Genomic DNA, 18293 nt, shown 5'->3' with positions numbered 1-18293 from the left:
AGCTCATGATCTGTCTTTTAAAAACACTTAGAGTTCTAAAAGTTCTTGGTCCAATATAACCATGTTAGATTTTTATCTCCATGGAGCAGCTTTTATACATATATATACAATAAGCGATAGTGCAGCAGGTAGGGTGTTCACCTTGCATGCGGCCGACCCAGGTTCGATTCCTCCACCCCTCTTGGAGAGCCTAGCAAGCTACCGAGATTATCTTGCTCGCACAGCAGAGCCTGGCAAGCTCCTTGTGGCGTATTCGATATGCCAAAAACAGTAACAACAAGTCTCACAATGGAGACGTTACTGGTGCCCGCTCGAGCAAATTGATGAGCAAAGGAATGACAGTGATATAGAGATGATGATGATGATGATGATAATGATGATGATGATATATATATTAAAGTATACACACACACACACACACACACATACATTTTTTTCCTTTTCTGGTTGGAACTATAGTCTGTTAACCCAGTGCATGTTCAGCTCCTTAAAATATTGATAGGAGGGGCCAGAGAGATGGTACAGTGGGTAAGATGCTTGCCTGCACATGGCCGACCTGGTCTCCTGAGCATGACCGGAAGTGATTCCTGAGTGTACAGCGAGGAGTAACCACTATCACTAGGTATGGCAACAAAACAACAAACTGTTGCTGGTAGGAACCAAAGACCCAGCTCAGAGGGCTGAAGCACATCCCTAGCACTGCAGGGACCCCAAAGCACTGCTGACTGGCCCTCAGCACCCTTGGGCTGTTGAACTATCCTGCCTGAGTAACCTGACCCAGTACTGCCACAAGGGTTATCCACCCACCCTGAGCACTGCTTGAATATTGGGGAGCTTCCTTTCAGTGTTTTCTCTGGGGTGGGGACACGCCCGACACCACTCGACCTTGTCCTGATTCTGTGTCTAGGGCTCATTCCCAGGTATTCTCAAGAGGCCATGCTGTGCCACAGATTGAACATGGGCTTCTTCTTCTTTATTTTTTTTGTTTGTTTTTTTATTAATTTATCTTATTGAATCGCCATGTGGAAAGTTACAAAGTTCTCAGGCTTATGTCTCAGTCATACAATGCTCAAACACCTGTCCTTTCACCAGTGCCCATATTCCACCACCAAAAAAAAAGAAAAAAATAATAAAACCCAGTATACCTCCCACCCCCTCATCCCCCAAGTCCCACCCCCACCTGCATAACTGATAAATTTCACTTCATTTTCTCTTTACCTTGATTACATTCCATATTTCAACACAGAACTCACTATTGTTGTTAGAGTTTCAACACAGAACTCACTATTCTTGTTGGAGTTTATCCCCCCAAAATACGACCCTATTGACAAGGAAACATTTGATAATTAGTTTTCCACTGATGAGAGTGAAGAGATATAAAGTTTAGAATTTCTGTATTTTAGTAATTAAGTCCAGGAAGATTTAAGTTGGAAATTGCATCATTTCCCTTCCTGGGGCAGCATGGAGCAAAAGCTTAGTTCACAGTCTGGAGACATGACTGCAAGCACTTGCTGGGACCAGAAGTCATATAGCTGGTTCTGGATCCTGGTCGTTCAGCAGCAAAGTGGCTGTGCAAAGGCATGGCCACCCGGGTTGAATCTTGGCGGAGCTTGAGCCTGTGCCGGCCCCGGCCCAAGACTCAAACATGGGCTTCTTTCAGGCCTGATCACTGTCTTTCTGGCACCCCGAAATGTTACGGTTGAGCCTAATGCCCTTTTCCAAACTTAGGTAGACTTCTAAATGGAATGTAATTCTTAGGCATTTGAAAAAATTTCCAAGTGTGATTGGAGGATAAGTTTGAGTATTTCACAGGTGGAGTTATGTCTCAAGATGACCATGTGGCAATTAGATATCATTGTGGCTCACTTTAGTTTTGTGTCATTGGTTTTTAGGAGTTTACCTGCACTGATCTACAGTTTGGCTGTGAGTGTAGGTCACTAATCTTTGAATCACTAGTTTTGCTTTGTCCTTTAAATCTTTATTCTTTTATTTCCTTTCCTTTTCTGGCCCAAACATTTAGTGACATGTTAAGTGAAAGTGATGATTTGGAGACATTCTTGTGTTAACCCCCAAATAGAGGGAAAGCAAAATCTTTGACTATTATTAAGAATGAAGTTTACTATAGATTTTTCACAAGTGTTCTTTATAAAGTTGAAGACATTATCTTCTATTCCTAGTTTTCTGGTAGTTTATCATGAATGGGATGTTCAATTTTGTCATATGTTCTGTTGAGACTATCATACAGCTTTTCTTTAATTATATGTCATTGTGGTAAGTTACATTGGTTTTCAAATGTTAAACTTATATTAAGACAAAAATCTTAGATGATATATTCTTATATATAGCTTGATTCAATTTATGGTGTTTTTTTTTTGCTTGATTCAATTTGTTAACATTTATATGCATTTTTGGTAGTACACTTTTTAAAACTTTTTGTTAATATAAATTAGAAAGTACTTGTACAGAAATGCATATATCATTTATATTTATAACTGAATTAGCTATAACTGAATTAGCTAATAACTTTCCACATACTGAACAGAAGCTATTTTGTTCCAATATTTTGCTCAAGAAATGTTACCAGAGACTAGAAACATCCATCAGATTGTTTTCCATTCACTACCTCCCTTGCCCAAAGGATAGCCTCTAATCTGATTTCTGCAGGCATTTACATGTTGCCTGTTTTATGTACATCACTGAAATCATACTGTCTTTTGCATTTGGCTTATCAACAGAGATTCATCTGTATTATGTTCTCATCAGAAAACTTGTTTTCAAAGCTTCAGTTTATTAAAAATATTTTATTTCTTCTTTGAATTCTGGAGGTTTTTACTTTGTTTAAAAATGCTGTGATTGGTAGTAGGAAATCCTTGCATCTAGGTGCTTGGACTCCAAATCTGCCATAGATTTTATTTTTGACCTTTGATGGTTTATTTTCAGTTTACTTAATATTGCAAAGAGTTCTTTAGATATTCAGAAGCTATGAGGAATTATAGCCTGTTCTTTCTATGATTTCAGCTGATGGTATTTTATTTTTTTTGTTTTGGGGCCACCCCTAGGGGTGCTTAGGGCTAACTCCTGGCTCTGTGCTCAGGGATCACCCTTGGTGGGGCTTGGGGGACCATATGTGGTGCCAGGGATTGGCTCTAGGTCTGTCTACAAAACAAGTGCCCTACTGGCTGTCCTACCACATTGGCCCCAGAAGTTGTCCTAAAATTATATTTGGGATCTGATTTTAATTCATTGTTTTAAAGAGAGGGGATTATTTTAAAAATAACATGTATATATATATGTATATAGTAAGTTCTAGAAATCTTTACCACATGGGGACTATATCTAACAATAAAATAGTGTGTACTAAGGAATTGTGAAAAGTAGATATCAAGGTAAGCATTCTTAATACACACACATCAAAAGGCTAGGACAACAGAAAACTTTTTGAGGTTATAGAGATGGAGGAGAGAACTTCACATACATATTTGGATAAGCATATACCCAAATATTTCAAGTTGTACTTCATATATTGGGCTCTTAGATATATTGGTATATCTAATATATCAAGTTGTATTTGATATATTGATCTCATAGATATATTGATCTCCATACATTTCTAGAAGCTTTGTTTCCAACAGAAGGACATGTGTCAATTTGTGACATAAACTCATCATTAGTAAAATATTTGAAGGAAAGGATGCTGTGAAAATAAATGTAATTTATGATTTGTGAAGATAAACAGATACCAAGTAGATGATTAATTCTACTTCTCAGAGAGCTCATTGAGAGACAAGTAGTTGCAAATAAGTAAAGATTGATGATTTCACTCTTAAGCTAGTAGTTTTATATAAAAGGTAGGGGTTATGAGAATAACTTTTTTTTCAGGCAAGGTATTTAATCTCATTTTTCATTTTTATATATTCATTTTGTACATGAGTAAAGTTTCTGAATACCCTCGGGGTAATTTAGTGTTTATCATTTAAATAAAGTATAATTTGTAGGTTTTTAGTATTTTAAAATTGTGTGTCTGACATGGAGCTGATCATGTTTTTAAAGGACCCACTAGTGGTGGAACTTTCCAGCCCTGGACCATTGACCTCAGCCTTGTTCCTGTTTCTTCAAAACATGAAGGAGATGGAAAAGGGGCCACTTTCTCCCAAAGTTCTTTTTAATCAGCTTTGTCAGAAGTGGGTGCACCTATGTTCTTAATATAAATAATTGAGTTTAAAAGTACTAATGTATGTATACTTAATGAGTAATTTTTACTTACTGTTACATTGCAATTATTGCCTAGTTCAGCAAGAGAAACAATATTTGTTGCACCTCTGCTTTATATAAATGTTTCATGATATTCTATAGAAGTTGTTTGTTTATCCTCATGTGATGTGTAAGGAAGCTGAGGCCAATAGAAGTTGAGGGCCTTAACCAGTTCACATGACAGAGACAGGACTTAAAGGTCTCGCCTGACTTGGAAGCCCTTATCGTATTGTAGTATTACTATGAAACTGAACTGTAAGATTCTAAATGGTTTCTAATAGATCATTTAATCTAGCTTCATTATTTTGAAGGATGAACTTGAGACAAGTAAATTTTAAGCTTAATTTTTTCCAAGATAATAGATCCTTTTTTTTTTTTTTTTTTTTTGCTTTTTGGGTCACACCCAGCGATGCTCAGGGGTTACTCCTGGCTTTGCACTCAGGAATTACTCCTGGCGGTGCTTGGAGGACCATATGGGATGCCGAGATAATAGATAATAGATCTCTTTAAAAATAATTCTCGGGGCTGGAGCGATAGCACAGCGGGAAGGGCGTTTGCCTTGCATGCGGCTGACCCGGGTTCGAATCCCAGCATCCCATATGGTCCCCTGAGCACCACCAGGAGTTATTCCTGAGTGTAGAACCAGGAGTAACCCCTGTGCATCGCCGGGTGTGATCCAAAAAGAAAAAAAAAATTCTCGTGTGCCTGGAAATAAGTACATAACAGAAAAGATGTGACTTTAATGCATCTGTTTAATTCTTAATCTTGAAAATTGGTAGTTTGTTTTGTTGTATTTTCTAGAATCCAGGGATGCACAATACATAATGTATTAAAAAAGCACTTTGTCAGGGACCCCATAGGCTATTCTAGTTTACATAAAATATATAGAAACATTTTAAAATAGGAGTTTTTGTATATGCTGGTATAAAATCTGATTTTAATTTATATGAGGTTATATTTGCCATGGTGTCTTACTTGATTTACATTTTCAAGAACTCAAGCTGTACCCAGTGTGCTGGAGAGGGTGGACACCCCGCCAGGCTTGGCTTCCACATGAGGTCCTGATAGTTCAGTGTCTGGGTCCCACCAGAACTAGCCCTAGTGGGGCTGTGGAGTGCGGGGTGTGTCGTGCCAGACATCAAACCCAGAGCTTTGCACATACTTGGCATTTTGTCTATACTTGGCCTATACATTTTGTCTATACATTTTGTCTCCCTGGTCCCTATTTTTCATTTGTTTGTTTGTGGGCTGTACCCAGCAGTGCTCTGGGACAACTCCTGACTCCTGTTTATACCCAACGTGCTCTCAGCCCATTAAACTATCTTTCTGCTCCCACGGACCCTATTTTTATTATTTTTCACATAATTGTATTATACTAATACTTAATTTTTTGTTTTTCTTTATTGTGGAGAGAACCCCTGAGATTTACTTTTTAAAAAATGTTTTAAGTTGTATAATTTATTGTTGATTATAGTTCTCATGTTCAGCTGCAGATCTCCAAAGTTTGTTCATTTTCCTTGACTGAACCTCTTTGCCTACTGAGCATCAGTTCCTCTTTTCCTTCCCCCAGACTCTCGACAACCACCATTCTTCTCTTTGACTCCTTGAATCTGGCAATTTTAGATTCTTCATATTGGGAAAATGACAAATATTTGTCATTTTCTAGTCACTTATCTAGTCACTTAGCTTAATGTCCTGGTGCTTTATTTTTAGTGTTAATAAGTTTGTAATATGGGGGTGCATGCAGCAGTAGGGTTGAACAACACTGGACAAACATTTTAAGGGAAAGAGAATTTTTTTTTTATCTTTGTAGTGTTTTAAATTAGTCCAGAATAATGGATGGGCCTGGGGAGATAGCACGAGAGTTCTTGCCTGGATTGTGGAGACCTGGAGTTCGATTCCTTGCACCGCACGGTCCCTGAGCACATCTGTGTGGCACTGGTGACCTGCAGCACTGCTGAGCCCAAGAAGCACCAGGTCACATATCGCCAGGTGTGGCTCACAGACTCCCAGAGTACCACTTAGGAACCCTGACCATCACCCTATTTGACTGGCAAAATGAAAACAGAAATGTAGAGAATTTATTTTGTGTTTCATCTAGTCGGCACATACTGTTCTTTTAAAGCCTGAAATACAAAAATTTTCCTTCAAAGTCTCCAGATGTATTGGTGCTGTGTTTCAAAGGGTTCAAAAGTTTTTAGGACATTGTATATTTCTTTTGGGTAGTCGAGTGGGGCTTGGGTCTCAGTCGGCAGAACTCAGAGCTTACTCTGGACACGGTGCTGCGTTACTCCTGGTGGTGTTCTGGAGACCATATGTGGTGCCTGGGGTCATGCTGGGGTTGGTGGCACTGTAGGACTAAGTGCCTTAACCTCTGTCCTATTGCTCTGACCTAAGGACATTATATGTTTTACAAATTTGTTTTTGGCAGGCTGGAGAGATGGTAATTAACCTTGCACACAGCTGGCCCAAGTTTGTTCCCTGTCACTCCTTGTAGTCCCCTGAGTACCGCCAGGAGTGATCCCTGAGCACAGAGCCAGGGGTACGACCTGAGCACCCAACTCCACTATCTAGATTTTTAAAATTTTAGACTTGACTCTACCCTTCATGTTCTTGTACCTATGACCTTATCTTACTTATGATATCTAAAAAAAGAAAAATAAGGTTTTGGTTTTTAAGCCACATCTGGAGTGCTCAGGGGTTATTCTTGGTGCTGCTGGGCATTGGATCCAGGTCAGCTGCATGCTAGGCAAGTGCCATTTGTACCCACGGGCCCGTATTTCTTGTGTGACAATGCCCAGAGTCTACTCCCAACTTGATACTTGGGGGCCTGTTGTAGCTGCAATGCTTTGGGAATTCTGAGATATAGGACATCTAACCCAAGCTTTGTGCATGAAAAGTGTGTTCTGGGGACCAGAGAAATAATAGAGCAGGTTGGGCATTTGCCTTTTGTGCGGCTGGCCTTGGTTGGAACCTTGGCATCCTATATGGTCCCCTGAGCCCTACCAGGAGTGATTCCTGGGTGCAGAGCTGGGAGTAAGCTTGGAGCATAGCCAGGTGTACCCTACCCTCCCTCCTCTGAAAAAACAAAATAGAAAACTGTCCCAGCTCTCTGAGCTATCTCCTCAGCCCCTATTTTTACTGTTTTTAACTGTCTTTCAGTATCTTCATGCTCTTATTTATTCTGTACTCTAATTTTGTCTTTCATTGGTAATGATCACCTTTATTTGGTGTGTCTGAATATTTGGAACGTGCTTATTTTTAGCATCTTTTCTGACAGTTTTGGACTGAAGTAAATTCATTTGTTGGGTGTTTTAACATTGGATTTTTTTATGAGTTGTTTTGTTTTGTTTGGGGGCCACACCCACCATTGCTCAGAGCTTGCTTGTGGCTCTGCACTCTGGGATCACTCCTGGCTTGGGCGAACATAAGGGATGCCCAGAATTGAACCCCAGTCAGCCACATGCAAGGCAGGTGCCCTACCTTCCGTTACTTTTGCTCCGGCCTCTTACTATGACTTTCATAGTGTTGGTTTGTAGACTCCTGTAGTATAGATTTTCTTTTGTCTCTTTGTCTTTCCCACTCTGCTCTCCCTTTCCCTCTACCCTTCTCCCACCCCAGCTCTTCTTCCCCTCCTTTGCCTCTCTCCTTTCTGCTTAAGATCTGAAAAGGGGCGGGGGATTGCCTTTCCCTAGACCTCCCTCCTGACCATGGAGATCCAGGTCTCTTTATGGCTCAGTACCTCACTGGCTTGGGGGATTCGCAAAGAGTCTATCCAGAGGCTGTGTCTGTTTTGTTGAATCTTTAGATTGTATTTGCCTGAGGACTTCCTTTTAGAGCCTGGCCTGGTCCCTGTCTGAGGTTAAACAGCTTTTTCTACCGTACAGGGTTGAATGAACTCTTTCGGGCCAGTGGCCTATCAAGTCTGGGTTTTATGTATGTATGTATGTATGTATGTATGTACTTATTTATTTGGGCTGGAGCATTAGCACAGTAGGTAGGGCATATGCCTTGCATGTGGCTGACTCGGGTTTGATTCCTCCGCCCCTCTCAGATAGCCAGCAAGCTACTGAGAATATCTCGCCCGCACGGCAGAGACTGACAAGTTACCCGTGGCATATTTGATATGCCGAAAACAGTAACAGATTCAACAGATTCATAAAAAAAAAAAAGGAAGTGTTTTTAAAAAAGCAGTAAAAAAACCCAGTAACAACAAGTCTTAATGGAGACATTACTGGTGCCCACTCGAGCAAATTGATGAGCAACAGATGACAGTGATACTGATATTTATGTTTGTTTGTTTGTTTATGTATTATTCCCTCTCTCATCCTACAATTTTGTGTCCTGATTTTGCTTTGAGTGATTTGTTTTGTGATCAGTTCTACTTTGATTGTTCCATTTCTCTCTTTTTCCATACTTTCTTTGGATTAAAAAAAAAATTTTTTTTTGTATTTTGTTCATCAGACTGACTCATCTTCTCCCATAAGACCTCTTCACAAATTCTCTCTTGTTCTAAATTTCTTTTTGATGGTTCATTCCCATTTTATGAGTGTGCATACATTTTCTTCTTATAACCTAAGATTTTGGAAAGTTTACTCTGTTTGCCTACAAGTAACAGTTTTAGGTGAGGTACATTTTCTGTGATTGGCTTTCCCCTTATTTTGGGTTGTTTTTTGTTTTGTATTTTTGGGGCCCCATCCAGTAATGCTCAGGGGTTACTCCTAGCTCTGCACTCAGGAGTCACTCCTGGCAGTGCAGGATATAGGATTCTGGGGATCAAATTGGGCTGGGTGCATGCCAGGCAAGTGCCCTTTCCTCTGTATTCTCACTCCAGCCTGGATTACCTTTATTTTGACTAGAGTGGGTAGCTCAGCTGTCTGCTATTAGAGATTCTGTAAGTCATTTAAGATTCTTTTTGCTGAGTTCTTGGTAAAAATATTCTGGTTTATTATATACTCTTCTATGGTTTAGAAGGCATTTGAGTGATTTGTGTGTGGCTGAGATAGAGCTATAAGCAGAAGCTTGTCGGAGAGTTTTTTTTCTATATTCAGCAACAGTTTGATTTCCTTCCAGCAAATGTGCTTTGAGAATTGTAAATGTTCCTCCTGCCTGCCTCTTGGCTGCTGAGCATCTCTGAAGAATTTCCCTTCCAATCTTGCTCCACTTCACTGGCCTTCCCTCATAGCTGTAATATAAGTGGAGTTTCATGTATTTCCTGCCTCTCCCAAATAGGATTAGAATTTGAGTTCAGCTTGGTTTCTGTCCTCCACTGTGATCTGCAAGTGAGGGGGTCACCATCCACCACATATAGAAAGTGAAGCTTGCCAGGGGAGTAAGTGAAAGCTTTGTGACCTTATGGTTCTGCTCAGCAGAAGTGCATAAAGTAAATGAAGATTCCTGTTACAAATGGGAGCCACTGCTAGTTGATAGGTGTTTAAGCAGAAGGACATATTTTAGTGAAATATTTAGGATGAATATTTGTCATTAGATAATGAGGGGTAATTCTTAAAAGTACTGAACTGTAAGAACCAAAAGACTGGGCAGAAGTGATCGTACAGCAGGTAGGGGATTTACCTTGCATGAGGCCCATTCGGGTTCAATCCCCGGCATCCCATATGATTCCCTGAGCACCGCCAGGAGTTAGGAGTCATCCCTGAACATCCTGGGTGTGACCCAAAAAGCAAAAAAGGAAAAAAAAAAAAGGAATCAAAAGACTGAGGCTAGGAGGGGCCGGAGCGATAGCACAGCAGGTAGGGCGTTTGCCTTGCACGCGGCCGACCCAGGTTCGATCCCCGGCATCCCATATGGTCCCCCAAGCACCGCCAGGAGTAATTCCTGAGTGCAAAGCCAGGAGTAACCCCTGAGCATCGCTGGGTGTGACCCAAAAAGCAAAAAAAAAAAAAAAAAAAAAAGACAGGCTAGAGTGATAGGACGGTGGGTACTTACGCTTGCAGAACCCTGTTCGATCCCTGATCTCCTGAGCCCTGCCAGGAGTGATCCTTGAGCACCGATCCAGGAGTCAGCCCTGAGTATAGCCAGGTGTGAACCAAACAAACAAACAAAAAGAACCAAACAACTGGGTATATGTCAGTGGCTATATGAATTAGCTGCTTTTTCAGTTTTCAAGTGTAGAAAGTTTGTGTTAATAACACTATTGTGTATGTCATGAGACTACAGCAAATTTGTCTTTTACTACTGCAAGCTTTATTTTGTATTTTGACATGATTCATCCTTTATCTTTGATAAGAGAACTTTCTAAATTAAGTACTTGTTTTCATTTAAAGCAAAAATGTTCATCCTTAGCACCGGGTTTTTTTTTTTTTTTTGAAGAAAATACTGCTTTTTAAACTTGCTGCAATCAAACATTTGCTGTTCCTGTGTGTCGATGAATAGGACCTGCTCTTTTCATTTTTAAATAATGTCAAGGAAATAAAATTGTTGACTCATTTAAAGAAATACATTCACAAAGATACTACTTTATAGATAGTTAATGTAAATATTCTTTTGCTTTTGATTATTTAAGGTACAAATATAATTGATTATAACAGCTTGAATTTGAAAACTGGTTTGTTTGTGTTTTAATATTTATATGACCTTGCAAGTTATTTTTAAAAATCTCTGATTTAAAAATCTATAAGCTGGAGAAAATGGTACATCTCAAGTAAAGCTCTGAGTAATGTGCTTTGCATGTGTTAATTGCTTACTGATAGCAATACTATATTATTGTTAGTGCACTTATCACCTCCTCTAGTATTCACCTTTTTCCTCTGTTTACCTAATTAAAGGAAAAAAGAAGGAAATTAAACCTTCAACTCTGTTATATCAACCTGATTTAAAATACTAACATATTGTTGATGTATCACAATAGGATCATTTTGTTATTGCTATTGTTTTCTTATTGTTTTTAAATCATAGAGCCCCTGGATTTAAAAGTTTGCAACAGCAAGACAGCCAGGAACTTCTTCACTATCTGCTGGATGCAGTGAGGACAGAAGAAACAAAGGTCAGGTTTCTTTATCACATAAATTCCTAAAAAACAAAACAAAACAAAACATAAAATTTCCTTAATGTCTACCATAGTTTTAATATATTGTTGGGAATAATTTGATTTTTCCCTATCTATTCTATTTTTCCTCTCCTGTAAGGTTTTCTTTTACGAGACACATCTCTATTATTGTTTATAAATGATCCCCTTGACTATAGATAACAAACCAATTTAAACTTGCTTGAATGAAGGACTCTAAGAGTTCAGGTACAGGAAGAAATAGCTGGGAAAACTGGAATAAGAAAATTCTCAGAAATTCAGAAGTGTTCTTGCTCCCCAGATTTCTTTAATTTCTTTTCAGACTGAGTAGCTTCTCTCTGATGGTACCACTTGACACCACCACTATTGGCATGTCGCCGATCCAACATAGCAAACTGGACCTGGTCATTTGTGAATCCCAGCTCTAAATTCCTGAGGGAAACATAATTGTTCGGTGTTGGATCAGGATGCACTCAGGGATCAGTTGGTCATTTGTGGCAAAGGCATGGAGTCCCAGCGTCTTGCTTGGATCAGGGAACTTTTCTGGGAAAAGAAGGAAAGAAGGACTGGATAGATTCTTTGGTGATTGTTACAATCCTAGCCCTTATTTGACTGTTTGCTGGCTTTAAGTCAGGTAAATTCTACTTTCTTTTTTGTAGGGGTTTATGGAAATAGGATTTTCAGAGAAATACAAGAGATTAAAGATGTCGATTACATAGCACACATTGTCTATTTTTGCTCCTTTTTCACTTAGAACAAACATTTCTAGTAATTAATCATTTCTGCTGAGTGGATTCAGCCTCTGAATACGCAACATAGTACTGTTTGCAGTCCCTGTCAATCATAATGCTTATATTAGAAGTTCTGCTTTTCTGTGCATTTTTGAATACACTTACTAGTCTCTCTTATTAAATAGTAAAGCAAGTGCATGAAACTGAAGTCCTCATATACTTGAGGTGGGGTGACTTCTTATTTACACTTTAAGTTCTACTTTGAATTGTGTCATTGCTGTTTCTTTACTCCTAATGACAGTTTTTAATGAAGAGTTACGTTCTAATTTTTTTTGGGGGGGTAGTGGCCACAACTGGCAATGCTTACTTCTGACTCTGCCTTCAGGAATCACTACTAGTAGGCTCAGGGGACCATATAGAGTGCTGGGGATCGAACCCAGGTCAGCCATATGCAAGCCTTGCCTGCTGTACTATTGGTCTAGTTTACCATGTTAAACTAGTTTGGTAAATCAACTTTTCAAAGTGTCTCTTCCTTTTTGCCATATTTCTGACTTTATGTTTAGATTTATGTCATTGTCATCTCTCAGGTTGTGATCCCTTAAAGAAATAGTACTATGTATTATTTCTGTATTCCATGTGCCTGTACATAGTAGATGTTTAGTGAATGTTGAATAAATTGTGCTTAACCCTAAGTGGTTACTTAATTTTTGAAATAAAAATATCAATTTAATCTAAATTTAAGTCTGTCTAAATGTATTTAGATTTATGTATAGTTTTTTTTTTAAGTTTGAGCCATACACATTGGGTCGGGGGAGGCGTGTGGTGCCAGAGATAGAATTGAGTACCTCAAACATGTAACACATCTGCTCTACCATTTAAGTCATTTCCCCAGCCCATTCCTGGTTCTTGTAAGGTTTAGTTTTAGTGTGTGGTCATCGGTGACCAGTATAATTTTTTTTATGCTTGCTGTTTAAAATTTGTAATTGCTTCACTTTTTGGAAATATAAGAAGCCTGAGCCACTAGCTGATAAATTGATATTTTTTGTTGGGGGATAAATACATACAAAGTATAAGGTAGAGAGAGAGATTGTCCTTCTCTTGTGAATGCATTATGATGTTTCTGAGCTTTGCAAATAAAAGTTACTTAAGATTCATTCAAATTATCAGTTGGTAAAATGATTTTCTTTCCCTGAAATTTGCAGAATTGTTTGTTTTTACACATAGCCATTCAGTATTATAAATGTATTTTTGTAAGTGGAATTTAGAATGATGTTTACCTGGTCTTTTCCCTGTTGATGTTACAAATAAAATCCATGCCTCTCTTTTAAATTTTTACTTCTATCAGTGATATTTTCTCATACAATTATAGTTTTGTCATAGTGGTGTGGTGTGATACACGGTATCTAAAACATTCAGACAGTGAAACAGAAAACATTGGTGTTTATTTATTTTTTTTTGAAGCTCTTATCTTCCCCTGCTTGAGGGTTTCAGATGGTGTGACAAAATTAAAATGTCACTTCTGTAGATCTATTCAGTCCCCTCCATTGCAAGGACAGTCCTGGAGGTCAGATACAGTGAGTGCCCGAGCTGGAGCCCCATTGTCTGGCGTGGGAACGCCACAGCTGTCACTCGTGCTGCTGTTGCAGTTTGTCACTGCATGTATTTTTTTAATTGAAGAAAGGCCACAGCTTTGTGTCTGCCACCAGAATCTTTTAGTAATGATTAAAAACCATTGTTCCTGTTGCTTATTGTGGGGTTTTCTTTCTTTCTTTTTTTTTTTTGTGATATAAGGTTGAGGACATGCTCTTAGAATATGAACCCTCAGGGGTTCATTTATGCAAAGATTGTAAATTTTCATGTGTAGACTAAATTTAAACTTCTTCTAAGAATCTTTATAGGCAGTCTTTTCTTTTCAACTTAGAAATATGTGCTATAGCTTTTTTCTCAATTTGGGCAATCATTAAATGATACAGACTTTTCTCATTCCCACATCACTAATGCTTTACCAAATAGGATCATTTAGGTAAGAATATTGGCAACTTTACATGTTTTTCACATCCCTATGTTTGAAAAAAAGTTAAGATGAAGATTTTTAAAGAGTTGAACATTGAAACTGCTAAGTGATTGATGTGTTACTGTTTAGCAGTACCCCTGACTGAAGGATGCATGTTTTTTTAACCTAAATGCCCCAAAGAATAGCTCCTAACAATGTGAGCTTGTACAAGCCCATTAATTTTGTTCATCTTGATAAATTACTTATTAATGGAAATTAGAGATCATAAATTCATGATTTGAATATGAGAAAGATGCAAAATTCTACCAGTTAATATTTAAATAATTTCATTGTTTTTACTTTTTAAAAAGTGATATCACAAATTACATTTCAGAATATAGTAAGGGCTCACTGAATTATCTTGAAAATCATATCTGAATTAGCAAAATGTTTAAATTGTAATATAAATTTAGACTTCTAAGTTGTGTTAAAGGTCTTTGATATCTAAGAGAATTTTACAGTTATAGTAAGTATTTAGGAAATATAATGTGCTGAGCATGGGCCAGTTGAGAAATGAAACTTGGTTTCAGAGTTTTGAGGGGATGTCATTAAAAATGTATTAACAAACCAGGTATACTGAAGAGTGTACACAAACATACAGTTTAAAGCATATTATAGAGTCATTTATGGACCAGGAGATAGTCAAAGGGCTGGAGCACCACCCCCTGAGTTTGGTGTCTGCAGTGTATGGTCCCCTGAGCATCACTGAGTATATCCTTAACCCAAGAACCTCTCCAGGGTGCCTCTGATGGCCCTCATCACTTTGGGCCCTAAGAAGCATCCCATTGCCAAACCCAACCACAGAACCATCTTATATATCCCAAGAGCTGGGATAAGTAATGATGGTTGTGACCCTAGGAGCATGTCCCTGACCTCCCAGAAATTATTTACAATAACACTCCTTCTTACCACCACCTCAGAGGTTTTTTTTTTTTTTTAAAGATTAATAGTTATTTTATTGTTCTTCCTGCCTTGGTAGAGGTAATCGGAAATTTACTTTGAATATTCTTTAATTCTTAATCAGTTTGTCTAAGTTTATGATTTTTTGTCCTTATCCTATATTTTCTTTTTTTTATTAGTTTATTTTTAATTAGAGAGTCATCGTGAGGGTACAGTTACAGATCCATACATCTTTGTGCTCATGTTTCCCCCATACAAAGTTCGAGAACCCATCCCTTCACCAGCGCCCATTCTCCACCACCAGTAAACCCAACATCCCTCCCCCCCTCCCCAGTCCCGTCTCCCCCCACCCCACCCTGCCACTATGGCAGGGAATTCCCTTTTGTTCTCTCTCTCTGATTAGGTGTTGTGGTTTGCAATAAAGGTGTTGAGTGGCCATTGTGTTCAGTCTCTAGTCTGTATTCGGCCCGCCTCACCCTTCCCCCACATGACCTCCAACCACATTTTACTTGGTGTTCCCTTCCCTGAGTTGCCCAGAATGAGAGACCAGCCTCCAAGCCATGGAAACAATCTCCTGGTACTTATTTCTACTATTCTTGGGCGTTAGTCTTATAGTCCATTATTCTATATTCCACAGATGAGTGCAATCTTTCTATGTCTGTCTCTCTCTTTCTGACTCATTTCACTTAGCATGATACTTTCCATGTTGATCCACTTATATGCAAACGTCATGACCTCATTTTTCCTAACAGCTGCATAGTATTCCATTGTATAGATGTACCAGAGTTTCTTCAACCAGTCATCTGTCCTAGGGCACTCGGGTTTTTTCCAGATTCCACCCCAGAGTTTTTTTTTTAAAAAAAAGTTACTAGTACCCTAATGATTCCTTTCCTCCCAAGCATGACTACCCCTTTGGAGGGAACTACTATTTTGATTTTTATCTAAATTATTCAATTGCTTTGAGAGCTGTGCATGCTTAAATAGCATTACTTAGTCTTTATGAGTAGCAAGCACAAATTAATTGCCATTGTTCGATAAGAGCTCCTAAAAGAATAGCTCAAAGAATCTCAAACATTGCCTGGCTGTGGCTCCCTGAAGTATCCTAGCATTGACGAAGGCTCTCTTTGCAGAGGTCAGTGGGCAGGATCAGGAATACATTCTGAGCTAGATTTGTCTAAATCCAAACATCTGGTAGAGGTGTAGGAGCAATCACAAATAGCAACCTGGTTAAAAAAATAAGTTATAGGCCACTCTGTGTTTTCTGCTCCTGAGAGCTTTCAGGAATAGTTCACGGGAAAACGGTTCCTGAATGCTATGGGTCACTCCAGCGAGGATGCATCTGCCACAGTTTAATTAATGTGATGCTGTATTTGGGGAGAGTGGGTGGATTTTGGACCACATTGGCAGGATTTATGGCTTTCTTCTGACTCTGTGCTCAGGGATCACTCCTGGCAGTAGTTCAAGGAACCTTTATATGGTACTAAGGATCAAACCCAAGTCGACATGTGAGACAAGCACCTACCCACTATGCTAAACTCTTTAGGCCTATGTTGCTGTATTATATGTAGCTGATATTTTATTTAGAACTTTTTCACAAATGATATTGGTGTGGACTGTGTACACTCTCTCAGATTTTGGTACCAACCTAATTCTTCATGAAAATAATTGAATAGTTCTTTCTTTTCTGTGCCCTGGAACATTGGTTTCATGGGCATTCTTCTTAAATTTTTAGGGGCTGGAGCTTTTTGTTGGGCATCACTCTTTAAAAATGCATTCCCTCTCCCCAGATGCTCCCATGAAAGCTGGCAGATTTTGTTTCTCTTCTGGCATTAATTTCTTGGGAAGTGATCTGAATTTCCACATTTTTGTGGTACAGTCAAGTATGATTATTTAAATTGTTTTTCATTTTTTAAAGTGGCTTTCCTCTTAGGTGTGTTTGTTAGGCTACTCAGCTTTATTTTAAGATTAGGTAGTGGGTTATTCTCAGTCAGTATCTTTGTGGGGGAGGTGCAGTGGGCACACCAGTGGTGCTGTGGGGCTGTTTCTGGCTTTGTGCTGGGATGTGACCCCTGAGGTGCTCTAGGGAGTTTTGTGGTGCTGAGAAATCCTACAAGACCAGCCCCAGGCAAAGCAAGGCAATTTCTGTTACTTTGCCCCTCAGGCAGCGTTTGATTAATTTTTTTCTCTTGATTTTTAAGTTTCATTAATACTTTCCTTCTGCTTTTGTTCAGTTTTTGTATTTTTTCCCCTAAGTTTTTTATTTGGCTGCTGAACTCATCATTTGTTCTAATTCTGTTCAATTGGCTTGACACCGAATGTAGTGAATTTTCTTCTCAACACTGGAAGCACTGGATTCTAATTTGTCATTTTTTTTTTCTTCCCTGAGATGTTAACAATTTGGGTTTGGTATATCTGGATCTTTTAGTAAGTCCCAGTCAAACAGTGGTTTCACATTTGAGAACCTGCTTTGAAGTCTTTAAAAGAAACTTTTGAAGGATAATTAACAAGCTTACCCTAACCCCTACTTTCACAGTGTGAATTAGAGATTAGAAACATCCACTTTACTTTGCATATTGAACTTCTATATTTGATCCTAAACACTACATAGTTACTGATTCACTGCTGCAAGTGATGTGGGAGAAGCCCTAAACAAAACAGGGCATACGTATATCCAGGAATTATTGTGGAAAAAATAATATTTGTTAACTTAAAAAAATTTTCAAAATTTACGAATAGAAGGCATCATGGTTTCTAATATTAGTAATGATAGGGCTTCATGCCAGCGATGTTCAGCACCAAGCCCTCCACCAGTGTGTCTGCTTCCCCCGCACTGTCTCAGGGTCCTCCCCTTAAAAACCGCCTATCCGTTCTGTCCCCAAGGTGGTAAGCACAGTTTTGTAGACCAGTTCTCAGGTTCAATTGCCTTTGGCTGTTTTTCAATCCCCTTATTATGCTTCTTTATATTTCACATAGAGATCATTCTATATTTGTCCCTTTCCTAACTTCACCTATTTCTTGAAATATATACTTTTATTCTGAAAACTATCAATTAAGCTGGCTTCTTCTGGAACATATGCAAGGGATGTGTAAATATAAAGCTCATAATTTACTAAGAGCCTCAAAATATGTAATAGGTGGTTGCTTTGAGAACAGGAGAGATAGAACAGAGCACTTACCTTGGACACAGCAAACCCGTCTTGGATCCCCAGTACCCCACATGGTTCCCTGAGCATCACCAGGAGTGATTACTGAGTATAAAGCCAGGAGTAAGCCTGGAGTATTTAGATGGGTGTGCCACCCCTCCCTCAATGGGGCTTGGGCCAGAGAGATAGTA

General features: G+C 38.9%; 1 protein-coding gene across 5 annotated transcripts in view; it reads left to right on the top strand.

The window, feature by feature from the left end:
* Nucleotides 1-18293, top strand: part of USP45 (ubiquitin specific peptidase 45) — a 71331-nt gene that overhangs the window by 31379 nt on the left and 21659 nt on the right. For all 5 annotated transcript variants that reach the window (XR_008629827.1, XM_055136585.1, XM_004605687.2 and 2 more), the window contains 2 exons: nucleotides 4051-4181; nucleotides 11167-11254. Coding sequence is in view for 4 of the 5 variants with exons in the window: in XM_055136585.1 (XP_054992560.1) it covers nucleotides 4051-4181; nucleotides 11167-11254 (219 nt within the window). In the remaining variant the exon portion in view is untranslated. The remainder of the gene's footprint in view (nucleotides 1-4050; nucleotides 4182-11166; nucleotides 11255-18293) is intronic.

This window comes from Sorex araneus, chromosome 4 (genome assembly GCF_027595985.1).
Source record: "Sorex araneus isolate mSorAra2 chromosome 4, mSorAra2.pri, whole genome shotgun sequence".
Lineage (NCBI taxonomy): Eukaryota > Metazoa > Chordata > Mammalia > Eulipotyphla > Soricidae > Sorex > Sorex araneus.
Note: the sequence above shows the minus strand (reverse complement) of the source record. Positions and strands in the feature narration are given on the sequence as shown.